Below are 26,121 nucleotides of genomic sequence, written 5' to 3' on the forward strand. Positions count from 1 at the left end.
GGAGTTGTAAGACTATAAAAATAATTAAGTAACCATAAGAAAAAAAACACCTAATGCTGTCCAGGGAAATTTAATCTCATTGGGTTGGAACTAAAGTAAGATTCCAGCCAAGGTGTTTACCACCAAGATGAAGGGTTGAGATATTGATGAATTTAGTGTTGCCCAAGGCAGAGGCCAGGATGCTTGAGAGGTGGGTGAGGCCACAGGAAGAGAGGGGGTGGGAGTCAGGGACCCACTTGACAGGTAGTGCTAACCCAAGGTCAGTGAGGGGGTCCGGATAGGAAGAAGCTCCACCCACCCAGTTCGCCATCACACACGTGGCACCAATGTTGAATGGGTGGGCTACTTGCCCTTTAAGAACTTTTCCACAGCAAACAAAGATTGCACAGTCGTGTGCACCTGTCAATCACTGTGATACCCCTCTGGACATGATGCAACTATCCTACTACTACTCTCTGCCTTTGGCTTTCTTTCTTTCTTTTTTTTAAAGATTTTATTTATTTACCTGACAGAGACAGCGAGAGAGGGAACACAAGCAGGGAGGGTGGGAAATGGAGAAGCAGGCCTCCCTCTGAGCAGGGAACCCAGGGAGCCCGACGCGGGGCTCGACCGCAGGACCCTGGGACCATGACCTGAGCCAAAGGCAGACGCTCAATGACCGAGCCACCCAGGCGCTCCTCGGCCTTTGGCTTTCAAATGTGGACTGCATATGGCCTACCTTGGCTGTTGGTAGGTAGGTCCCATGATCAGGTCAGCTTTCTTGTGTCAGCCCACCAACCTCCCAGCAGGCTAGAACCACGCCAAAATACCACATAGATCTCAGTATTCAGGACTGGAGCAATTTCAAACCTCTGTTAAGTGAGAGGCAGTGTCATGTTGGTTAAGAGGCTAACTCTGGAGACAGCCTGCCTGGATTCAAATCCCAGCTCTGTCCCTCATAAATCCATGGAACCTCAGGCAAAATTTTCAACATGGGAATGATCATAATAAGCCCTACCTCATGGGTCTGTGTTGAGGATTACATGACTTAGTTCCTCCCATTACATGCTTAGAAGGCTGACTGGCAGGTGATAGAAATTTGTTAAGTGTTTTGCTAGTGTTAGGAAGAGTCTCCGTTATGCAAACCATAGTGTTAGATATAAGAGGTTCTTGATGTCCAGAGAATGTTTGGAAGTGAAATGCAGCACATAATTAGACCCCTCAATGAGAGGTACAAATGAGATCTAAAAATGTGAGAGTTAGAAAAAAAAGTAGAGGTTATAGAGTCCCAACTGCCTACCCTGGGCCAGCATCCTTCTTAAAATATCTGGCTTTTCTTTCATGTTCTATTGGAAAACTTTCAGGGACTTGGAACTGAGACCATTCTATTTTTGAACAACTGTAATTAGAACAACTGTATAAGAAGATGAAGATACTCCAATTGTCAGATTTTCTTTTGAAGGAATTTTTTTTTTTTTTTTTTTTTAATGGACAAGGGGGCTTGTCCTTTCAACTGCCATCTAAGGAAAGAGCATCTTGCTAGGTTGGGGAGTCCTTTGTTTTGATAAGCTTGGAGCCAAGTTTCTTTTTTTCTTTTTTCTTAAGATTGTATTTATTTATTTGAGAGTGAGAGAGCACAAGCAGGGGGAGCCGCAGAGGGAGAGGGAGAAGCAGGCTCCCCGCTAAGCAGGGAGCCCCACAAGGGGTTCCATCCCAGGATCCTGGATCATGACCTGAGCCAAAGGCAGATGCTTAACCGCCTTAGCCAGTCAGGCACCCTGGACCTGAGTTTTTATATAAATTATGAAGCTCAGGATGAACTAAATCTGCTTGTGTGATAGTTGAGAAAATAAGCAAGAGTAGAGGTAGTTCAGTAGCTGAATTGGGACTTTGAAAGCCAGCTATATCTGATAGAGACTTTAAAAAAAAAAGATTAATGACTATTGTTTACCAGAAATGGCATACACTTTTACAAAGAAGTACAGAGAAGAAATTAAAATCACTTAAAATCCTGCCATTGTAGTCGTTTGATGAGTATCATTCCAATGTGAATGTTAAGTTATTTGATAGAGGTATTTAATATAAACTCTACATAAAAAAAAAAGGCAATCTGCCTCTCACTCTTCCATTGGTCCTAGCACTGCCCTTCCTACCTCTCTTCTAACAACAGCGTGCACCCCCGCCTGCCCCCCCATACCGGAGTCTCAGCAACATAACTAGCTTTTTTTTTTAATTTTAAATTTTATTTATTTGACAAAGAGAGACACAGCGAGAGAGGGAACACAAGCAGGGGGAGTGGGAGAGGGAGAAGCAGGCTTCCCGCAGAGCAGGGAGCCCGATGTGGGGCTGGATCCCAGGACCCTGGGATCTGAGCCGAACGCAGACGCTCAATGACTGAGCCACCCAGGCGCCCTGAGATTTTATTTATCCACTTGAGAGCGAGAGAGAGCACAAGGAGGGGGAGGGGCAGAGGGAGAGGGAGCAGCAGACTCCCCACCAGGCAGGGAGCCCGATATGGGGCTTGATCCCAAGACCCCAAGTTCATGACCTGAGCCAAAGGCAGATGCCTAACCAACTGAGCCACCCCCGTGCCCCAAGACCTTCAGTTTTGACGAGGCATCAGTGACAGTCAAATCCTCCCTTTGCAATTTCACAAATCTAATGATTGGAAGGATTTTCCCTATACTAGTTTCTGGCTCTGTATATTTCAAACCTGTTTCTCCTGTACTAACTACATGCTTCCAGGGCTCAGAATTTAGGGTATGTTCACACATTCTCTAACCCTGTGCCCGTCATAATGCTGGATGAGTCTGCTTAGTTGATAGGAGAGTATTCCTATCTCTGAGCCACCCAGGTGCCCCTACTTTAGTAAGTTAAAAAAAAATAGAATTGTGGGGCGCCTGGGTGGCTCAGCCGTTAAGCGTCTGCCTTTGGCTCAGGTCACAATCCCAGAGTCCTGGGATCGAGCCCCACATCGGGCTCCCTGCTCCGCGGGAAGCCTGCTTCTCCCTCTCCCACTCCCCCTGCTTGTGTTCCCTCTCTCGCTGTGTCTCTGTCACATAAACAAAAATTCTTTAAAAAAAATAGAATTGTAAGTTAGAGATTTCCAAATCACTCCATTTTTCCACTTTGTATTAACAAAGTGGCAGTACTTGGGGCGCCTGGGTGGCTCAGTTGGTTAAGCGACTGCCTTCGGCTCAGGTCATGATCCTGGAGTCTCAGGATCGAGTCCCACATCGGGCTCCCTGCTCAGCAGTAAGTCTGCTTCTCCCTCAGACCCTCACCCCTCTCATGTGCTCTCTCTCTTTCTCATTCTCTCTCTCAAATAAATACTAAATAAAATCTTTAAAAAAAAAAAGTGGCAGTACGATGTAGGGGTAAAGTGTGCTTGCCCTGGGGCTCCTTGGGTTCTGATCCTGGCTTTATTAGTCTGCTCAGGCTACTGCAACAAAACACTATAGACTTGGTGGCTTAAACAACAGAGGTTTATTTCTCAGTTCTGGAGGCTGGGAAGTCTGAGATCAGGGCTCAGGCAATGTAGGGTTCATTCGGAGGCTTGCACTCATCACCATTTTGCTGCCTGAGCTCACATGACCTCTTCTTTGTGTACCTGTTGTGCAGTAAGGGAGGGCCCTTTTATAAGGGCACTAATCCCATCATGAGGGCCCTACCCTCATGACCTCATTTAAATCTAATTACCTCCCAGAGGTCTGGTCTCTAAATACCAACACACTGGGGGCTTCCACATATGAATTTGGAGGGACACAATTCAGTTCTACATTTCCTAAGTCCTACATTTCCTAAACCATATGACCTGTACAAATTATTAAACATCTCTGTGGGGACTCCTGGGGGGTTCAGTCGGTTAAGCATCTGCCTTCAGCTCAGGTCACGTCCTGATAAGCACCACATCCATCGGGCTCTCTGATCAGCAGGGAGCCCGCTTCTCCCTGCCTCTCTGCCTGCTGCTCACCTATTTGTGCTTTCTCTCTCTGTGAAATAAATAAAATCTTTTTTATTTATTTATTAGAGAGAGAGTGAGAGCAAGAGTGATCACAGACGGAGAGGGAGAAGCAGACTCGCCACTGAGCGGGGAGCCCAATGTGGGGCTAGATCCCAGAACCCGGAGATCATGACCCGAGCCAAAGGCAGATGCTTAACCGACTGAGCCACCCAGGCGCCCCAATACATAAAATCTTAAAAACAACCCACAACAACAACCAACAACTTCTCTATGCCTCATTTTTATTATCTGTAAAGTGGAGAAGACAATACTACTTAAATCAAGGTGTAAATGAATTAAAACATGAATTATTGGAATGATGCAGGGCATGTAGCAAGCTCTTGATAAGTAAGCTGTCATTTTATTCATATGTATATAAGGGGGAAAAAAGTAAAAAAAGGGGCACCTGGCTGGCTCAGTCCGTGGAGGATGTGACTCTTGATCTTGGGGTTCTAAGTTCAAGCCCCACGTTGGGTGTAGAGCTTACTTAATTTTAAAAAATGTGTTTAAAATTAGAGCTTATTTTCTGACTAAAGAATTGGAGAAAGGGAGGTATGCTTTCCTACTATCATATATATTTTTTGTTTTGCTTTTTTTAAGATTTTATTTTGAAGTAACCCTACACCCAACATGGGCTTTAACTTAAGAACCTGAGATCAAAAGTTGCACACTCCACAAACTGAGCCAGCCAGGGGCCACAAAATAGACTATTACAAAAGTTTTTTTTTTTAAGATTTTTTTTTTTAATTTATTCATCCGAGACACAGAGATAGAGAGAGAACATGAGCAGGGGGGGAGGCAGAGGGAGGGGGAGAAGCAGAGGGAGGGGGAGAAGCAGGCCCCCCGCTGAGCAGGAGCCCGATGCGGGGCTCGATCCCAGGACTCTGGGATCGTGACCTGAGCCGAAGGCAGACGCTTAACCATCTGAGCCACCCAGGCGTCCCTGACTATTACAAAAGTTTTTTTAACAAAAGTGCCCAATATGAAAATGCACATGACCTGATTTTTATATTGTCATGAAACATGATGAGGGAGCTGAAGACAAAGTGCAAGCTGACACTCTGCAACCTCCCCCACCCCCCACTCCTGGGTGGGATATGTGTGAGTTTCTTCCAGGAGTCTCCCAACTGTCTTAATGTTAATACCTTGCTAGAGGGGAAAACAACCTAACTTGACAATGGCAAGGCCTCCAACCTCTAGCAGGTCCTCTTTAGCATTAGCTTATAGTTCCTCTTTAGCAGTATCCTGAGGGTCTTCTTTTTTTTTTTTATTTTAAAGATTTTATTTATTTATTTGAGAGAGAGAATGAGAGAGAGAGAGAGAGAGAGAGAGCATGAGAGGGGGTTGGGTCAGAGGGAGAAGCAGACTCCCCCGATGCGGGACTCCATCCCGGGACTCCATGACCCGAGCCAGTCGCTTAACCAACTGAGCCACCCAGGTGCCCTGAGGGTCTTCTTTAACATATGAAAATCCTTTTGAAATCCCCTTTTTCTTACTTCCAACTCCTGAGTATATAAATAGCCACTCCTCAAAACCCCAGTGCAGCAGCTCTTTTTGCCAGTTGCTGTTCCTGTCCCCATGCTTTGCTTTAGTAAAACCACCATTTTGCACCAAAGACATTTGAAGAATTCTTTCTTGGTCAACGTCCGGACCTCACCCCACCGAACCTCACCCATATTCCAAAACCACATCAGTGACTACTCAGGGAGCTCAAAGATCCCAAAATTTATATAAATTTTTAAAGTTTATTTATCTCGGTAGTCTCTACACCCAACGTGGGGCTGGAACTCAACCTTGAGATCAAGGGTCACATGCTCCTCCAACTGAGCCAGCCAGGCGCCCCCCAAAACACTTTTTGAATAAGGTATTTTTCTTTTTTTAAAAAGCTTTTAAAAAATTTAATCTCTACACTCAACATGGGGCTCAAACTCATGACCCTGAGACCAATAGTTGCATTCACTTCCGACTGAGTCAGCCAGGTATTTTTGAGTAAGGTATATTTAAAGAAGTACTACATTCACATGGTGCCTAATTAAAAAACCACCCAACTGATGAGGGATCAGAAGGCAAGCTGAGGACAAAGCACAAGCTGACACCCTGCAAACCACCCCCCCCACCACCACTGTGGGATACTTGTGACATTCCTTGGGCCCTCCTGGATGCCCTAAAACTAGGGGAAAGGAAAAACAAATGGTTAACTGATAAAGATCACAGTCCTGCAGGACATGAGTCTCCCTCAGTTTATAAATGTCTTAGTGATTTACAAGGAAAAAGCATTCTTATTGATAGCCTAACTTCCAGAGATCCATAGACTGAATTTCCTGGAGCCCTAACATCATGCTCCCCTCCATAGTGATGTGGAAAACAAAGGTAAAAGGAAATGCAGGTAAAATTAAACTTCCTTATCAACTGTAGCCATTGACAAGGACTTGTTGATAGGAAGATAATATTCCTCCAGTAAACTCCCAACTGTTTTTGTTTTTTTTTAAGATTTATTTATTTGACAGAGCGCACAAGCAGGGGGAGCGGCAGGCAGAGGGAAAGAGAGCCTCCACTGAGCAGAGAGCAGAGAGTGTGGCTCAATTCTAGGACCCTGGGATCAGGACGTGAGCCAAAGGCAGACACTTAACCGACTGAGTCACCCAGGTACCCCAAACTCCCAACTGTCTTAATGTTAGTACTTTACTATAGGGAAAACCAACCTCAGCTTGACAATGGCAAGGCCTCCAGTATCCTTAAAGTCTTCTTTAGCATTATCAAAGTCCTTCTGGACATCTCCCTTTTTCCTTACTTCCCCCAACTCCCAAATATATAATCAGCCATTCCTCACAACCCCAGGGCAGCAGTTCTTTCTGCCCATAGGCCCTGTCCCCGTGCTTTATTAAAATCACCTTTTTTGGGGCACCTGCGTTCGGCTCAGGTCATGATCCCGGAGTCCTGGGATTGAGTCCCGCATCGGGCTCCTTGCTCAGCAGGAAGCCTGCTTCTCCCTCTGCCTAACACTTCCCCGTTTGTGGTCTCTCTCTCTCACAAATAAATAAATAAAACCTTAAAAAAAAAAAAAATCACCTTTTTTTGCACCAAAGACATCGCAAGAATTCTTTCTTGGCCATGGGCTCCGGACCTCACCAACATTCCAAAACTCATCAAAAACATATACAGTAAAAGGTTTCTCTCCCACCCCATCTCCCAGGCAGCCAGTCTCCTACCCAAAGACAACAAATATTACGGGCGTTTTGTGTATGCTTTCAGAGATAGTCTCTGTATTTACAAATATGGGTGTATATTTCCCCAGTTCCCACTTTTAAAAACCCACACACAAAGAAAAGCATGGACATAGTGTTTTAAACCTAACTTTTCTTTGTTCTCCTAATGTATCTTTGTGTTTCCAGTGACCCATAGTAATGTTATTGTAATGACAAGTATGTATTCGGAGACTAATGCAGTGCGCAGTGCTGTGCACCTAGAAGGAATCCAAGGCACAGTCAAATAGAACTAAACTTTCTGAGCTGTAAGGGTAGAGATCAACCAGTCCGCTTTATTTTACAGGCAGGATAATTTGTAGAAAGTCAAACTAACTTGCCTAAGGTCTTAAGAGTTAATATATACAATAAAGTAATGAATGAGTCAATTTAAAGGATCATCCACACCATTTCAATGCATGTGTATAGATAGCTAAAATATTAAGCCCTGGGCGCCTGGGTGGCTCAGATGGTTAAGCGTCTGCCTTCGGCTCAGGTCATGATCCCAGGGTCCTGGGATCGAGTCCCGCATCAGGCTCCCTGCTCCTTGGGAGCCTGCTTCTCCCTCTGCTTCTCTCTCTCTCTCTCCCTCTCTTTCTCTCCTCCTCTGTCTCTCATGAATAAATAAATAAAATCTTAAAAAAAAATAAATAAAATAAAATATTAAGCCCTAACAAGTGTAGCAATAAATAGAATCCCGTGGTGTTAACTAATATCGGTACAATTTCAGTTTAAAAAGTAATCTCACTGGGGCGCCTGGGTGGCTCAGTCGTTAAGCGTCTGCCTTTGGCTGGGGTCACGATCCCAGGGTCCTGGGATCCAGCCCCGCATCGGGCTCCCGGCTCGGCGGGAAGCCGGCTTCTCCCTCTGCCACCCCCACCCCCGCTTGTGTTTCCTCTCTCGCTGTCAAAAAATAAATAAAAACCTTTAAAAAAATAAAAATAAAAGTAATCTCACACTCTGAGGAAATGGAAAATGCTGTCGGGCCAGGCAGCAGAAGTGCACCCAGGGATACACCGCGCTCACAACACACACGCCGGGCCTCCCTGGGCTGTGGGTAAGAGACGACGTCAGGGACAGGGGTCAGACCCAGATCCTCAGCACAAGGATGGAGATGGTTCTGTCACTCAGCAACCCGGCCAGTGCGGGCACGACTCCAGGGATCTGGACCGCCTGAGTGGGTCCACGCACTACTGTTTTTTGCGGCAGCCGACGGCACTCGCGTGCGCACACGCTTACTTGTGCAATGCACGCTCAGCTCTGGGAGCTGGCTCCGTGCCACCTGACGGTCTCTGCCCTGGGACTGCTTAACGGCGAGGGTTAGGCGACGCTCCCCCGCCCTGTACGGTCAGCTCGCGCAAGGCCTCAGGTCCCCTAGGCCAGGCGGGGACGCGGCAAAAGCTCTCGCACCCACCCACGCTCCAGAAGGAGGGGGAAGGAAGACGGAGGCTACGGCCGCGCACGCGCGCCAGGGCAAGGCCGTCAGCGCGCGCAGGCGCAGCCTCCCCTTCCTGATCGCCTCGCGCTCCCACCCCTCTCAGAGAAGTCTTCCTGTCCCGCCCCTCGAGAGGAACGGGGGATGCGATTGGCTACTCTGGTTGTCCATCAGGCCGGTCTCACTGCCATTGGCAGCCGGGGAAAAGGCCGGTCGGCCGCCGTCGCCCTGCTCCTGAGAGACTCCGCGCCACCGCGGAAGCCGCGATTGGCGGAGGCCGGGCCAGAGGCCGCTCGCTTCCGGTCTCCGCGAGCCCTCCCCGCCGCCGCCGCCGCCGCCGCCGCCGCCGCCGCCGCCGCCGCCCTCGCCCTCGCCCTCGCCCTCAGCCTCCCCGCCCCCCGCCCTCCCACCATGGCCGCCTGTGTGTGGTGTGGGGAGAAGCTGGTCCTCCGTGTCCTCCTGTAGCGCTCACTGCCTCACCCTCACCCCTAGGGGCCGGATCCAAAGGAACCTCGCTCCCCAGCCCTTCGGGCCCCACAGCCAGAAAGGTTTCCTACCCCCTACCTCAGGGGCAGGACTCCTCTTTCCCTCACCTCCTGAGGCAGAAACTTAGGATTTTCTCTGCCTCTCTTAGCGTCAGAAGCCAGAAAGGGCTCCCCTTCCACTTCAGGGCCTCTCCTGCCTTCCCCGCAGGTGCAGACCCTCACCCCAGCACACCCGGGAGCTGGCGGCCTTCCCTCAGCTCTGCCACTGCAGACACGGGACCTAGAAGGCCGTCCGCCTTCGCGTCCTCCACAGGAGCGGCCTCTCGGAGAGGAGGGCGGGGCGGACAGCACCGGGGCCCTTCCCGACCCCGCTCGGCCCTCTTGCCCCCAGGCTCTGGCAACCCGGAGTTCGTCGTTTCTAGGACTTCCTGCCCGTCCACCCCCTGGCCTCCTCCCGCCTCTTGGCCACAGCCATGGAGTTACAGAAGGGAAAGGGGGCAGCAGCCGCAGCAGCTGCTTCGGGAGCCGCGGGAGGTGGAGGAGGAGCGGGAGCAGGAGCCCCAGGAGGGGGGAGGCTGCTACTTTCAACCAGTTTGGATGCCAAGGATGAGTTAGAGGAGGTAGGTGTGGGGGTGGGCTGAGGAGGGCTACCGGAGCGGGTACGGGGTGGGGGGTCGGGGAGGAGGCCTTCAGGGGTTTTCTGAGGCAGCACGAGCACCGCTCCAGACTTCCCGCTCCAGAAGGAAGGAGCGCGGGCCAACTTCCTGGACAGGTTGTCATGGCAACAGCAGCCACGAGCCGGAGGATGGGTGGGGGGGCGTTGGCGAGGAAGGGAAGCACCGTCCAGATCTGCCGAGTGGATTGTGGACGTTCTTTTCCCCGTGGGTTCTCCAGACGTGTCCTGCTCCAGACGGGGTCCTGTGTTGAGTTGACAAGTACCGTGCGTGCGTGCGTGCGTCTGGGGGGCTGACAGGAGTCCGCAGCCGGCTTCACAGCCTCCTGTTAGCGCTGACTTCACGTGGACGCGGTTGACCGCGGTGTGCACTGGGCATTTGAAGACCCAGGGAACAGTGATGTTTGGTTAGGGTACGGTCAGCTGCAGCTTCTGTCCTTCAGAAGCACACACACGAGGGTGCTGGGAAAGAGGGTCGAGAGAAGTCGCACAGGGTGGTTGACCCCCTGCCCCCCACTTGCTCCCTGACAGCCCAGAATGCTGCTACGCGGGTAGAGTCACAGGAGTAGGAGACCCAGCACTGAGAAGGGACTGCTAAGCTGTTCGTAAGACCTAATGCTTTCAGCTCCGTGGTTATCCAGGGACAGGGAGAGCGCAAGAGCAGGGTCTGCCTCTTCCCCGATCGTTTCCCTGCTTTTTAAAACATTTTGTTTTATTTTTTTATTTTTTATTTGTTTATTTTTTAAAGATTTTATTTATTTGAGAGAGAGATACAGCGAGAGAGGGAACACAGGCAGGGGGAGCGGGAGAGAGAGAAGCAGGCCCCCCACGGAGCAGGGAGCCCGATGCGGGGCTCGATCCCAGGACCCCGGGACCATGACCTGAGCTGAAGGCAGACGCTTAACAACTGAGCCACCCAGGCGCCCCTGTTTTATTTTATTTTTTTTAAGATTTTATTTATTTGAGGGAGAGAGCTTGAGACAGCATGAGTGGGGGGGCAGGGGGAGGGGAAGGGAAGCCGACTTCCCGCTGAGCAGGGAACCTGATATGGGGCTCAATCCCGGGACCTTGGGATCATGACCTGAGCCGAAGGCAGACGCTTAACTGAACCACCCAGGCACTCCTAAAAATTTTATTTTAAAGAATTTATTTATTTGACAGAGTACAAGCAGGGGGAGCAGGAGGGAGAGGGAGAAGCAGGCTCCCCACGGAGCAGGGAGCCCGATGCTGGACTCGATGCCAGGACCCTGGGATCATGACCTGAGCCGAAGGTGGATGCTTAACGACTGAGCCCATTTCCCTGCTTCTAACTTTGTCACTGCCCTTTATCAGATAGTAGAGGGTGGGCACGCAGATAGGTGGAATTCATAGTTCAGATTTGAAAAAAAGTGTTGGTTCAGATACAAAATGATGGAACGTATATGCAGAAATGAACTTTGCAAATCAAGGTGGCTGCATATAACTTTGCAGATCAACCATTGGCAACTGTCTGCTCACAGGCTGGTTTTCCATCCTGCTTCTCCTCCTGATTCTGTGTGCATTTAGAGAAATCAAAGTTTTTCTGCTATTGTTTTTATCAGCTAAGGTAGATACAATTAGGAAAATAAACAATGCTGCTAAAAATAATGTATTCCCAAAATGAATAAAAATGACTGTAGGAACGTCTAGCACTTTGAATTATCCACTTTTTAAGAAATGGCCACTGTCATTGTCAAAGTATTTGTTGAGCCCAGTGTTCTGCAACAGCAGCTCTAGAATTGTAGAAAGAAAATAGTTGACTGCCTTTGATCCCTCCAGCAGTTTGGGTGGAGGGGAAAAGCCCCCAAGCGTTGGACGAAGATCTGTTTACTCCCCACCCTGATTGCTAGAGGGTTCATCCTGTCTCTGCTAATTTGTACCACAGAGTAGTACAGCGTCCTGTTCTGAACAGTGACGTTTGCTAGGGGCTCAGTGATAGGGCAGGAGGGGACCATAAAAGAGAGGAAGCATTTATTTTTTTGCTTTTTTGGACTGAGAGTGAACTTTCAACTGTTTCCAGAGAGAAGGGGGAGGGAGGGTCTCTCTCTCTCCCCCTCTCCCCCTACTTTTCCTCCTGTCCTTCCTGGTGTAGATGTTTCCCAGCATTTCTTGGCTCTCCCTTTTCCTTCTTTGGCCTTTACCCTTTGCATTTGAATTTTCCATGTTTTTAACCCATGTGTGTGGTTCCCACTGGACCAGAGTGTCCCTAAGGGCAAGACTTACTGGCTTCTTCCTCTGGGTCTCCCCACAGAGCTCTGGATACAGAAGTTATCAAAACCTGCTGTTGACTGGTCTCTTTGTTCTGGTGTGGTATTTTCCACCACAGAGGTAGCTTCCTAACGGTATATGCCTCCTGTGTGCAGAGTCTCATAGGAAAATAGGATAAGGGAGACCCAAGTCTGCTTTGCAGAGCTTATCATCTGAAGACTGAGTTAGCATACCCATAAGGAAGGTGAAAAAAAAAGCACCCCAAAAACCTGGTAGTGAAGAGGCTGGAGTCATTATAGCTGAGTGTGATGAGGAAAGGCCCCTTAGAGTCCTGGTGTATGAAACACTGCTGAAGAGCATCCCAGCCAGGAGCTGTGACTCTTACCCAAGGGAGCATTTGTTGAATCCTTTCTTTTCTTTGGCTTTGTTTCTCTCTTTGAAGGGGAAATTCTTGCCCATCCCATTCCAATTTGGGGAATGAGATAAAAACAGTGCCGGAGGGGCACCTGGGTGGCTCAGTCGTTAAGCCTCTGCCTTTGGCTCAGGTCATGATCCCGCGATCCCCACATGGGCTCCCTGCTCTGCGGGAAGTCTGCTTCTCCCTTTCCCACTCCCTCTGTGTTCTCTCTCTCGCTGTGTCTCTCTGTCAGATAAATAAATAAAATCTTAAAAAAAAAAAAATAGTGCCAGAGATTGGAGGCGTTTAGAACATGCAACTCCTAGTCTCCCGGTCCACAGCTCCCGCTCATTCCTCTCTGGGAAGGACCTGGTCTACTTTGAAGTCAGGCTGAAAGTAGGAGCTGTGGCTCAAACAAGTCAGACCTTCCTCTTAAGCTATGGACAGGTCTTAGGGTTGCATTGGGTAGAGGTACATCCCTTATAGGTGTTCTCCAAGGGGTAATTCATACCTCGTCTCTGAAGAATCTCCAGGGAACAGGCTTTGAGTCATCTCTAATTTTACCCCCGAAATCCTCATTGCTCTTACAAGTGACTCTTAGCTGTAGAGTACTTGGAACCCAACTTATTCAGCAACTCCTTACTGATGTGGGCTCTTGGGGATTTTGTATGTTGGAACATACCTTCTTTTACTGAAGACAGTAGAATTTGCTCTTTCAGGGCCACTGTCTTCCAATTAGAGAGCAGTATTTAATATGTATTTTTACCAGACTGTATGTTCACTTGTCTGAGGGAGCGGAAACTGGAAGGTTAGAGGAATGGCTCTGACTTCAGTCCCAAGCTTCAGGTATATACTGGCAACCTAGAAGACCTTTCCCTACTCTGCCCCTGTTCTGTCTACTGCTGCTGTCATGGAGAACATGGTCAGGTAATCTTGATACTAGAAAAGTTATTTCAGAAGCTCCTAGAGATGGTAAATATTTATTCAGCTCTTTGAGGTGCTGTCATGGAGGGCTTACTCTGAACAGAGCCACTCTGCCAGTAATTGTTGGCAACTGCATGTATGATTCCATGTTTACTAAGGGCCTCTGGGGACTGGGGGGGAAAGAGGGGTACTGCTACTTGTTTGTAGGGATTTTGACTTCCTACAGCCCTTTGACAGGATGTGGTCCTTCTGTTGCTCTGAAAGTTTTGTAATTCCTTCTCCCATCCCTGTTTGGAAAAGTGATTTCTGTAGTTTGGGAAGAGCAGCATCTTTTACATTTCGTTGCCTGGAAAGGACTGGCCCTCACATTTCTTTCCTCATCACTTTTATCCGTGCATCCAAATTCTGGACTCTCCTACTTCCTACATCCTTAGCTGGGCCTCGCTGTTCCAAGAGGCCACTGTTCTTGACTGGGCAGTGACCCATAGAACTGACTCAAACCTCTGAGTGGAGCATAGACTAAGGAGGGGCCTAGAGAAACCTGGTTGTGTCCAAGGTCTCTGTGTGTTACATCATAGCCAGAAACTTGGCCATTCCATAGGCTGATGCTCATTGCATAAAGATCTTGGTGCAGGGTCCAGCAGTCAGGCCTCCTCCCACCTCCCGTACTCTTCCTTTCCTCTTCTGTCCTAGAAGGCAAGTGTTTACAGAGGGTAATTAGGTGAGGAAGCTTTTCAACCTGGTCAGGGACTTAACCCGTGTCCTGTAGTAGGAGGGCTCAGTTTTCAGGAATCTTCAAGGACATGCCATTAGAAGTAGTAGCAGATGTTGGGGAGTGGTCTGTTCATAGATTTGGTTGTGCAGTTGCTGAGCTTTTTCACAAATGGAACAGATTATGATTTAACTGAGACTGTATGCTATATGTTTTCACATATGTTATCTTGTGTAATCCTCAGAGCAACCTTGTGATATATATTTGTTTTAAATAGGGTTTTTAAAAAAATTAATTTTGTGAGAGAGGAGTGCAAGAGCACAGTAGTGCGAGCATGAGTGGGGGAGGGACAGAGGGAGTGGAAGAGAGAGAATCTCAAGCAGACTCCCTGCTGAGTGCGGAGCCTGACCGTGGGGCTCAATCCCAGGACCCTGAGATCATGACCTGAGCTGAAATTGAGTCGGACACCCAACCGACTGAACAACCCAGGTGCCCCTATTTCTATTTTTCAGATAAGAAAAACCAGGGTTTAGAGAGGCTAAAGAACTCACCCAGGATTAGCTTAAGGCTAGCACGTAGTGGGGGGATCCTTCTATACCATGCTTGTCAGTGTGCTCATTAGCTAGCTGCTGTTTACCTCTTGCATCTCTCTTGATTCAGCAGAGACCTCTTCCTTTGAGTAGAAAGTAATATCTAGAATTTTAGGATGCTGTGCTGCTGCTTGTTCACTTAGCTGCTGGAGGAACTGATTTCTCCAATCACTGATAGCTATCTTTTTTTTTTTTTTAAGATTTTATTTATTTATTTGACAGAGAGAGACACAGCGAGAGAGGGAACACAAGCAGGGGGAGTGGGAGAGGGAGAAGCAGGCTTCCCACTGAGCAGGGAGCCCGATGCGGGGCTCGATCCCAGGACCCTGGGATCATGACCTGAGCTGAAGGCAGACGCCTAACGACTGAGCCACCCAGGTGCCCCGAGAGGGATACGATTTAAAAAGGGAAAATACAACCTGATGATTTTCCTTCCTTCTCCTGCTCATGTGGGAGCTGGACTAGGTAGTGCTGGATCTCACAGCTCAGCTTTCATGTGATCTCACAGCTCCTTTTCACAAGTACACAGGTGCTGTTAAGGCTCAGTGTGCTATGTGACCTAATTTGGGGGCTAGTCAGACCTGATGGGCAGTGAAGTTGTAATACCTTCAAGTCTGAATGGCTTTGGGCCTAATGTAGGTCAGAGTTTTGTGACTGTGGGAGCTCCTTGCCTTAACACAGTTCTCCTCTGTGCCACCGTACACTCTTGGTCAGGGATGGATATAGGCAACCTTAGGGTGATGGTGAAGGGAGACACAGGGTTATCTTTCATTCCTACACCTCTTTTTTTTTTTTTTTAAAGATTTTATTTATTTGACAGAGGGACACAGCGAGAGAGGGAACACAAGCAGGGCGAGTGGGAGAGGGAGAAGCAGGCTTCCCAGCGAGCAGGGAGCCCGATGCGGGACTCGATCCCAGGACCCCGGGACCGTGACCTGAGCCGAAGGCAGACGCTCAACGACTGAGCCACCCAGGCGCCCCTTGGGTGGACTTTAATGCAGTTGTCCCCACCTTTGTCCAGAGGCTCAGGCAGTTTGGCCTTTTGTTCTCCTTTTCTTTCCTCATACTCATTTTTTTGAATTTGTTTTTAACTTTTTTGGGGGACATTTTTTTTAAGATTTTATTTATTTGACAGAGCAAGAGAGCACAATTAGGGGGAGCGGCAGAGGGAGAGGGAGAAACAGGCTCCCCGCTGAGCAGGGAGCCCAAGTGGGGCTCAATCCTACAACCTGAGATCATGACCTGAGCTGAAACCAAGAGTCGGATGCTCAACCAACTGTGCCACCCAGGCACCCCATTATGTTTCTTTAATTTTTTAAAAAAAGATTTTATTCATTGAGAGCACAAGTGGGGTTAGGGGCAGAGGGAGAAGAAGAGGGAGAAGCAGACTCCCCAGTGAGCAGGGAGCCCGATGCGGGGCTCCATCCCAGGGCCCTGAGATCATGACCTGAGCTGAAGGCAGACACTTAACCCACTGAGCCACCCGGGTGCCTCAATGTTTCTTTAAATTTTTTTTTTTTTAAGATTTTATTTATTTGACAGAGAGAGACACAGTGGGAGACGGAACACAAGCAGGGGGAGTGGGAGAGGGAGAAGCAGGCCTCCCGCGGAGCGGGGAGCCAGACGCGGGGCTCGATTCCAGGACCCTGGGACCACGACCCGAGCCGGACGCAGACACCTAACGACTGAGCCATCCAGGCGCCCCTGTTTCTTTAAAATTTTTAACAGCTTTTTATTTTAAAATGATTTCAAGCTTAGAGAAATATTATAATACATAGTACTCTCATATACTCTCCACCCAGATTCACCAGTTATTAACGTTATTTCTCTGTACACATTTTGTTTTAACCTTTTGACAGTAAGTGGCAGCCATGAGGGTTTAAATACTTCAATGTGGGGGCACCTGGGTGGCTCAGATGGTTGGGTGTCTGCCTGCGGCTCAGGTCGTGATCCCAGGGTCCTGGGATCGAGCCCGGCATCGGGCTCCCTGCTCGGCGGGAAGCCTGCTTCTCCCGCTCCCACTCTCCCTGCTTGTGTTCCTGCTCTCGCTCTCTCTCTGTCAAATAAATAAATAAAATCTTCAATAAATAAATAAGTACTTCATTGTGTATTTCCTAAGAACAAAGATCTTCGGTTACATAACTACTGCTCTGTTGTCAGGATTGGAACATTTAACATCAGTATGCTTCTGTTACAGAACATACTCAGATTTTACCAGTTGTCCCAATAATGTCCATATAGCAGTCCAGGATCACAAGTTGAGTTTAGGTGCACTCTCTCTTTAAACCTGAAGCAGATTCTTAATCTTTCTTTGTCTTTCATGAACTTAAACACTTTGGACAGGTCAGTTATTTTGTAGAGTATCTCTCAAATTGGGTTGTCTGAAATTTCTTCCATGATTAGATTGAAATTACTCATTTTGGGGCCAGAAAACCATACAAGTACTGTTACAGCCTTTTCAGTGCACCCTGTTGAGGCATGTAGTGTCAGGAGTCAGTTTGTCTCCTTTTGAGGTTATTAATTTTGATTACTTGATTAAGGTGGTATCCTCCAGAATTTCTTTTCCCTTTGTAATTAAGTATTTTGAACCCACATAAATATCCTCTTGTGCAGTTTCACCTCTGGTTTAGTGTCCACTCATGATGATTGCCGGAATCATTTTTGGTCCTGTTGTTCCTTATGCATTTATTGGTTGGCATTCCACTATAAGGGAGAGCTTTCCCTTCTTCATTATTTATAATGTGTGTGTGTTTTAGCATGGATTCTTATTTTATTCAATGGGTTATAACATCTTTTTAAAATTTTTTTTTAAAGATTTTATTTATCTATTTGACAGAGACACAGCGAGAGAGGTTCCCTCTCTTGTGTTCCACAAGCAGGGGGAATGGGAGAGGGAGAAGCAGGCTTCCCGCTGAGCAGGGAGCCCGATGCGGGGCTCGATCCCAGGATCCTGGGATCATGACCTGAGTCGAAGGCAGAAGCCTAACGACTGAGCCACCCAGGTGCCCCTCTTTCTTTTTTTTTCCCCACTAAGCTCTACACCAAACATGGGGCTTGAATTTATGACCCCCGAGATCAAGAGTCGAATACTCTAATGACTGAGCGTCCCCCCACCCCATGGGCTATAATTATAGTCTTAAGCCTCTTTTAATATGTGGGTTCCCCCTCCCTGCTTTTTTCCCTTGCAATTTGTATGTTAAAGAATCAGGTTACGTGTCACGGTTTCCACCCTCTGGACTTAGCTGGTTATATCCTTGTATAACTTTACTTGTAAACTGGTAGTTAGATCTAGAGGTATGATGAGGTTTAAATTTCTTGAAAACCTTTTTGGGGTCAGAAATACTTTGAAGGTGGTGGTGTGACACACTCTGAACTTTTTCTCAACACTTTACAGAGGTTAGAAAGATGCATGAGCATTGTGACATCGATGACTACTGGTGTCTCAGAGAGGGAGGCCAATGATGCCCTCAATGCTCACGTGAGTATAATGATCTCCCTCATCCATTTCTGTTGCTTTGGAAGCGTTGAGATGTGATCCAAAAGATAGGACTTAAGTGGCTGGGAATTAGGGGACTGAAGTGAGTATCTTGGCTCCCTGAACCAGACTTCCCAGCTCCTCTCTCTGTCTCACTGTGGGAATCCAGCTCTTGGAGCTTAGGTGTCTTTAAGTCACAACTTTTAAAAATAACTCTTAGTTCTGTAGTGACTTTTTTCTTTGCAAATTATTCTCACATATTTGATCCTTTACATTTCATTTCCTTTTTTTTTTTTTTTTGGAGGGAGGGAGGGAGGGAGGGAGGGGCAGAGGGCGAGGGAGAGAGAATCCTAAGCAGGCTCCATGCCCAGCACAGAGCCTGATGCCGGGACTCTATCTCACAACCCTGAGATCAGGACCAAATCAAGAGTCAGAGCCAAAATCAAGAGTGGGATGCTCAACTGACTGAACCAGCCATATGCCCCATGATCCTTTATATTTCCTGATCTGTGAGATTGAAAGGATTTTCAGTAGTACATGTAAAGGTCTTTTTTTTTTTTTTTTTTAAGATTTTATGTATTCATTTGTCAGAGAGCAAGCACAGGCAGGGAGAGTGGTAGGCAGAGGGAGAAGGAGAAGCAGGCTTCCTGCCGAGCAAGGAGCCCAGTGTGGGACTCCATCCCAGGACCCTGGGATCATGACCTGAGCCAAAGGCAGACACCTAACTGACTGAGCCACCCAGGCATCCCAGTACATGTAAAGGTCTTAGAGTAATTCCAGGCACATAGTGAATGTTTAGTATTTTCTTTTTATTAGTAGTATATTATTTTTATTGTGTCTTCACCTTACAAATACCACAGATTCAGTGATTTGCCCAAAGTCTTGACTTGAAATGTATGCTTATTATCCCATGAATGGCTCTGCAGCTTCCTCCCTCCTGAAGGCTATTAAGGTCTGGTAAAAGTGGTACAGTGAGGTTTTTTTTCTGCTTTATTATTTTTTTTTTAAAGTTTTCTCTGAAGATTTATTTATTTATTTTGAGAGAGAAAGAAAGTGTGCACACACTTGAGTGGGGGGAAGGACAGAGAGAGGGAATCTTTCAAGCAAACTCCCCCCCAAGCATGGAACCCGATGCGGCTTGATTTCAGGACCCATGAGATCGTGACCTGAGCCAAAACCAAGAGTGGGATGCTCAACTGGCTGAGCCACCCAGGCGCCCTTAAAGATTTTATTTTATTCATTTTATTTATTTTTAAGGATTTTTATTTGTTTGTTAGAGAAAGAGAGAGAGTGCACACAAGCAAGGGGAGGGGCAGAGGGAAAAGCAGGCTCCCTGCTGGGCAAGGAGCCCGATGCAGGACTCGATCCCAGGACCATGAGATCATGACCTGAGCCGAAGGCATAACGTTTAACCGACTGAGCCACCCAGGCATCCCAAAGATTAGATTTTACTTTATTTTAAAACATTTTATTTATTTATTTGTCAGAGAGAGTACAAGCAGGGGAATGGCAGTCAGAGGGAGAGGCAGGCTCCCCGCTGAGGAGGGAGCCTGATGCAGGACTCCATTGCAGGACCCTGAATTGTGACCTGAACCGAAAGTAGACACTTAACTGACTGAGCCATCCAGGCGTCCCCCAAAGATTTTATTTTTAAGTAATCTCTACACCCGATGTGGAGCTCAAACCCACAACCCCAAGATCAAGAGTTGCACACTCCACTGACTTAGCCAGCAGTTGCCCCTTTTTTTCCATTTTAAACACTCTTTAGGTGCGCCTGGGTGGCTCAGTCAGTTGGGCGGCTGCCCTCGGCTCAGGTCATGATCCCAGGGTCCTGGAATCAAGTCCCGCATCGGGCTCCCGGCTCCTCGGGGAACCTGTGTCCCCCTCTCCCTCTGCCTGCCTGCCACTCCCTCTGCTTGTGCTCTCTCTCTGTCAAATAAATAAATAAAATCTTTAAAAAAAAATAAACACTCTTTACATTTTCTGCTTTCAGCCTGCATCAAGCCTTGGAGAAAACAGTAGGGTCTGTTCTTTCCCCACTTCTCTCCTGAAACAGATGCTTCATCACTTAGGAAAAGGAGATCATCAGATAGAAGAGTTAATGATTCTCCTTTGCAGGTTATTCAGGAGTCCCAAGTTTTCTGGGAGAAACTGCTCAAGAACTTTCCTCCTATGAGTGACAACTAGTTTTCTTCCTTCCTCATTTCCCAGGTATGCAAAGGCCCCCCCCAGCATGAGGAAATCTGCCTGGGCCTCTTCACCCTTGTCCTTACTGAACCTGCCCAAGCCCAGAAGGTAAGACTCCCTGCTCTGGACCCACAACTCCCCTCAGATAGTCTGAGGATATGATGGAACTTAAGGGTTAGCTGGCATAGTGCCAAACCCGTTGACCAGAACTGGATCACCTTGTTGTCCAGATACGCTTACAACTCCCTTTTTATTCTCAATGAATTGGTCATTCTCTGACTTAGATCCTTTCTCTATCTAGATTCTGAAGCTAAAGGGCAAGAAAAGCATTTGTGAGAATGGAAAAGCATTTGAAGAGTTGTACATTGTAGATTGATGGGTCAAGCTTATGAGAGTCAGGATTTAATCCAGAGAAGAGAACAAGTTACAACCAAGTCCATTGAGAGTTCTTACCCAGAAGAGCGTGACCTGTAGTTTGTAGGTTCTCAATCATTGGCAGGTGAATAGAAGGTAGCCTTAACATTGTAGCACGTAGGATTTAACAGCTTAATGTTGATGATTGATGCGGCAATAATGTAGTGACCAAGAGAACCCTGGAACCCACTGGAGCCAGACTTCCTCAGGAATACTGTGTAAAAACTAGTCTGGGGTCTTCACAGCCAGGAGAGTGTCCTTTATGTGGAATGGTTAAAGTGGGATCCTTGCCTGGGGTGAGGGATTGGGAAGGATGATCTGTTTGGATTCCATTCTTTGCATAATAAAGCAGTAAAATTCTGTCTTTTACCTCTCCAGATTTCCCTTTTCCAGCAGTTCTGTGTCCTTGGAGTCTTGGGGCGATGGTTTAGAAGTGTATGTCTGGTATCTGGCATTAACTATATGACACTAACAGAGAGGAGCTTGGAGTGGGGAAATTCAGTGTTCTTATTGGCCCTTCCTTGAACAAGTATGGAAGGAAACACACATGCTTGGTGCCCAGCACTGTGTTGGGCTCTATCCAGACAAGATCTCATTTAATCCTCTCAAAAGGTTGGTGGCTTTGTCCCCTCTTTCCAAACTGCTCCCAGTTTACCTATAAGATAACTGGAGGTCAGAGATACTATCATTTGTTCAGGGAGAACCAAAGAAAATCATCCCCAGGGACAAGGACAGGATGCCCATGCCCGCCTGGCATAGCTGCTTGAATTAACCTCAGGGGAAGGATCTGTGGGCATGGCAACCTGATGTGTTTGTATTCCTCTGATGCCAACTGGAGTAGTGTCTAGGATGAGGGTAGGTGGTGGAACAGCAGGTATTCACAGGTCCTTGGTGTCCCAGGCCATTTCTGGGCTGGGACCTTGTTGCGTTAACTTGGCATTTCATTTTCATACTGGATTTATCACCGAGATCCTTGAAGACAAATGAATGTCTCCAATTTGGTGCTGTTAAACAGTAATATGACCCAGTCTAGCCACTCCATTTAAGAGAAATTGTTGGCAAAGACAGGGGTGGACGGGTTGGGATTAAGGTTTTGTTTTCTCTTGTGTAGGTTTTTATAAATACAGTTAAAATCTCGTGTAGTCACCTCAGGGCAAATTTGTCCAGTCTGCTGGTTTTGTTTGTTTCAGGTGGGACCTGCATCAGCTAGGGTAAATCAGTAAACTTCGTGAAGGGACAGGGTATGTGTGGTATTTCTAGGTCTTTGTCTAGCCTGGCAGTGAAAGGCCATAGCACTCTGTATCATAAATGCTTATTAAGTCATGAATTTGGCCATCCAGACATGACAAGGTACTAGAGCACTTTGTCTTCTTGCCCTGGGATAGCCCCATGAGGGTGGCCCAGGCCCTTCCTTGCCTTGGACCTCATAGCTGGTTGACAGCTGCACCAGGATTGTGTTCACACGCTAGCTGTTTCCAAGTAAATCCCCTCCCTGGAGTATATGAGGCTGACAGGCGCCTGTCAGGGCTCTTCAGACAAAGCAGTGGAGTTGGGGGTTCGGAAGACAACTGAAGTTTAAGCATCTGAGGAGCTGGCAGGTGGTAACTCATTGAGAGACTTTGAGCCAGGTCAGGGTATGGGAAGAATTAGTGACATGTCTCTGAGGTGCTTTGATCCTTTTCCCTAAAAGGGTGATTATCTTGTGAAATGCTTCTGTGCTGCAGAAGTTTCAGGTAGGAGTTACTGGTGAGGACTGATTCTGATGCATTGTTTTAGGCTTCAGCTTAAAACAAGGGGAGTGTTTTCTAAGGGTTTGTTTGGGGTTGACTCCGTCTCTGGACCAGAAACCTCAGGATGGAGTGGAGATCTGGTTCCTAGATCTTGTCAGGCCAGGAGACGGGAGCAGGGGTGGTGGAGAGGGTGGTAGTGGAAACAGTCTTGAGCACATTACAAACCTGCTCTGGGGAAGCAGGAGCTAAAGAGCCCAGTCTGGGCTACGGGCAGGTTCAGATGTTAGGGCCAGCTCTCTGGGACTTCTTGGTGCAGCAAGAGCAGGTTGAACAAGAGCATTCAGGGAAGGACAAAGCAGGCTGGGTTTTGGTGGAGAGCGGAATATGCGTGGGGTGGGTTTTGTTCTAGTTGTACCTTCTTAACGTTCATCTGTCTGGGCAGCTCTTATGTTTATAGTTTTTGAGTTTATTTATTTCTTATTTGATGTCTGAGCTGAATAAGTGGGAGCAGGCCAGTTTCAGGGCCTGTGGGGCTGTAGGAGGCTAAGTAGGCAGGCTCTAGCAGTTAGTAGAGAGAGGTGACAGGAAAAGGTCTAGCATCAGTGAGAAGGTTCCTTTTGAAGAGTCAAGGCCTCAGGTCTTGGCGGTTGTTGCTCACGAAGGTGGCTTGGAGGCTGCATAGGCCCAGCAGTTGGGGCAGAAGCGCTACCTCCCTGCCATCCGGCCACCTATCCTTTCTTTTGAGACTCTCTGCTTCTCTTCTGTGTTCCCCACTGAGTTTGTTTTGTTTTGTTTTTCCCCATCTGCTTCTCTTTCAAGCCCATCAGAAAAATGGCACAGAGGTTGGTGAGGCAACTGGCAGCATCAGGATGGGGTGCCCTGGTGCTCAACTGCACATGTTAGCAGCAGTGTGGTTGATAAGTCCCACATGGCGCGTGGAATTAGGCAGACGGTTTCTGCTCTCTTCATCTGTTCCCTGTGTCTCCTGGGAGACTTGTCCTCCTTCCCTGTCCTGGGTCTATTTCTGCATTTCTGCTTTTGATTGAACAGACAGGGCTCCTCTCCGGTGAGTCTGGTCTCTGTCTTTGTCCTGACAGATTTTCCTTCTGTCTCTGCCTCCCTCCTGTTTTCTGCCCATCCTGTAAGTCATACCTCCAGGGGAGGCTCCAGGGCTGACCCACCGTTTACTGACTGGCTTGTTGGCAGTAGTTCACTGGTACCTTTATACATTCCTTATTCCCTTGCTTATACTTTTTGATCTCAAATGGAGTCAGAGGATAATCAAATCCTCCTTTGGGTATGAAGAGTTTATGGCACGTGAGGGATCTCTAAGTGTTGGTGTTTTTATCAGATCAAACATTTGACTTAGGGCAATAGAGGCAAGAGGAAGTAACAATAGTTAACCTCTCAGGAGTTCCTCCTCACACGGAGGCCAGAGAGTAGGAGCACTTCTCTTCCAAACACTTAGGATGAAGGCGCTCAGGAATATGGTCGTCTCAAAGCCACCTTCAGTCCCCACCCCTCCCCAGCAGCCTCTTCTCCTTGTAGCTATTTCTAGTGCTAGTAAAGAGGTGTTAAGAGCGTGTAATCTGGGGCGCCTGGGTGGCTCGGTCGTTAAACGTCTGCCTTCGGCTCAGGTCATGGTCCCGGGGTCCTGGGATCGAGCCCCGCATCGGGCTCCCTGCTCCGTGGGAAGCCTGCTTCTCCCTCTCCCACTCCCCCTGCTTGTGTTCCCTCTCTCGCTGTGTCTCTCTCTCTCAAATAAATAAAATCTTTAAAAAAAAAAGAGCATGGAATCTAGAACGGGACTTGGATTCTGGTTATTCCTCGGTCTCTTCAGTGACCTGGGGCGAGTTACTTTGCCCGGTTATACCTGTTTCTTCATCTGCAGGAATAAAGATAATAATTACTGGTACCTGTTTCAGAGGGTTGTTGTGGGATTCAAATGCAACCATATATATAACAGTAGGTGCACAACCCCAGTGCATGTTAGCTTAGCATAAGTGTCACCATGGTTGATGCCACTAGCTTTCGAGGTGGTGGGCTGATACCCACGTAATTTTTACCCTTTGTGCTGAGACCCTGACAGCATGGAGCTCAGCAGGCCAGTGACCTCCTAAGGCATTCCTCCAGGACTCTAGTTTCTAGAGAGCCAGGATGAGCATACTCTCCGGGGAAGGGGACAAGAGCACTCAGAGAAGATTGGCATGCCTGCCTTCACCTCTCCCAGGGTTGGGTATGCTTAAGGACCCCTCCTTTTTCAGTGCTTGGCAGAAGCAAAGGGCAGCCCAGAGAAAAGAAGAACGATGTTCAGTTAAGGAAGTTCACTTTTGTCCTGCCCTTTCTTTCTGGGGCCCTGGTCCCCAGTCCCCTTCCCTAATGTTCCTAGCCCTTTGCTTCATCTGGCTGAGTCAATACAGGTCTAAAAACCTCTTTGGGGTCCTTTATAGTCTGTTCAGCCAGACCCATTCTGCAGTGACCTTTCCCTGGCAGATGAAAAGCAGATGGCCTCCACCTGGTTTTGCTCAGCTTATGGCATGAAACAGTAGGGCAGTTTTTAAGAAGGGAGGTAGAGGAATAAGGAGACTTTCTTAGCAGGCTTTTCTGCCTTCTTAGAGAGTAGCTCCATTCCTCCCCACCCTGTGTGACAGGGCCAGGGTTGGGTTTGGGATGGAGGAGCCTTGTGGAAGGTCTTTCATTGCCATTTGAATCCCATGGGTGGAATTTAAGGGGAAGGGGGGAGCCTGTCCTCAGTCTGCCGGTTGCTCACAAACCTTGCTTCTCACAGTGTTACCGGGACTTGGCTCTGGTGAGTCGTGATGGCATGAATATTGTCCTGAATAAGATCAACCAGATACTCATGGAGAAGTACCTGAAGTTGCAGGATACCTGCCGTACTCAGGTAAGGCCAGGAAAAGAGAGATCCAGCTTAGAGACGTACTAGGCAATGGACTCTCTCTCCTAAAGGGAAGGGAAGGAGAAATTGGGGGTAACACGCCTCTTCCTTTGTACACCTAAACTATAATGTGGTTGGATTCACGCCTTCCTCAAATTGAGAGGCCCTTCTCTTCATCCACCTTTTCCTCTCTCTTTTAGTTGGTGTGGTTGGTACGGGAACTAGTGAAGAGTGGGGTTCTGGGAGCCGATGGTGTTTGCATGACATTCATGAAGCAGATTGCCGGTGAGTTTGATGGCAAGAGCATAAAGAAGAAAGGAGAGGAGCCCAAAGGCTAGATGCGGGCAATGGAGAAGGATTAAGTGCCTGGGGGTCTCAATTCCTGGGTTGCCTCGACTCTTTCCTTCTGAGACAGGCCTCTTCTGGCTGAAAGAAATGGAAAAGTCACATGGGGTCTTTTGAAGCAATATGTCTGCTTTGTTTTCCTTCCTGCCAAACTCAGGGCCTGACGTAGAATAGTTGGCCTGTTTTAGCCAGTCCTCACGCTGGGGTTTCATGGCATGTTGGATCAGGAAGGATCTGGAAGGAATGGGAAGAGACGTGAGGGCAGATAATTTGTTCCCATCACATTATGCTTTCAGAAACCCAGATATCTTCCTGGGCTCCACCCCTGTGTTCTGAACGCTTGCTTCCAAATATTTATGACATCTGATGGGAACCAGTTTGAGGGAGGAACTATGTCACAGAAGAGAC

At 47.9% G+C, this 26,121-nt stretch overlaps 1 protein-coding gene across 2 annotated transcripts in view; it reads left to right on the top strand.

Moving 5' to 3' along the window:
- The first annotated feature begins 9,048 nt into the window (after positions 1-9,048).
- INTS3 (integrator complex subunit 3) overlaps positions 9,049-26,121 on the top strand; it is a 40,641-nt gene continuing 23,568 nt past the window's right edge. The window contains exons 1-6 of one of the 2 annotated variants that reach the window (XM_027612221.2): positions 9,049-9,764; positions 18,061-18,144; positions 20,353-20,436; positions 21,121-21,177; positions 25,261-25,374; positions 25,569-25,653. In XM_027612221.2, coding sequence (XP_027468022.1) covers positions 9,618-9,764; positions 18,061-18,144; positions 20,353-20,436; positions 21,121-21,177; positions 25,261-25,374; positions 25,569-25,653 — 571 coding nt within the window. In that variant the 5' untranslated portion in view covers positions 9,049-9,617. The remainder of the gene's footprint in view (positions 9,765-18,060; positions 18,145-20,352; positions 20,437-21,120; positions 21,178-25,260; positions 25,375-25,568; positions 25,654-26,121) is intronic. The other variant, XM_027612223.1, reaches the window with a different exon arrangement.

This window comes from Zalophus californianus, chromosome 10 (genome assembly GCF_009762305.2).
Source record: "Zalophus californianus isolate mZalCal1 chromosome 10, mZalCal1.pri.v2, whole genome shotgun sequence".
In the NCBI taxonomy this organism is placed as follows: Eukaryota; Metazoa; Chordata; class Mammalia; order Carnivora; family Otariidae; genus Zalophus; species Zalophus californianus.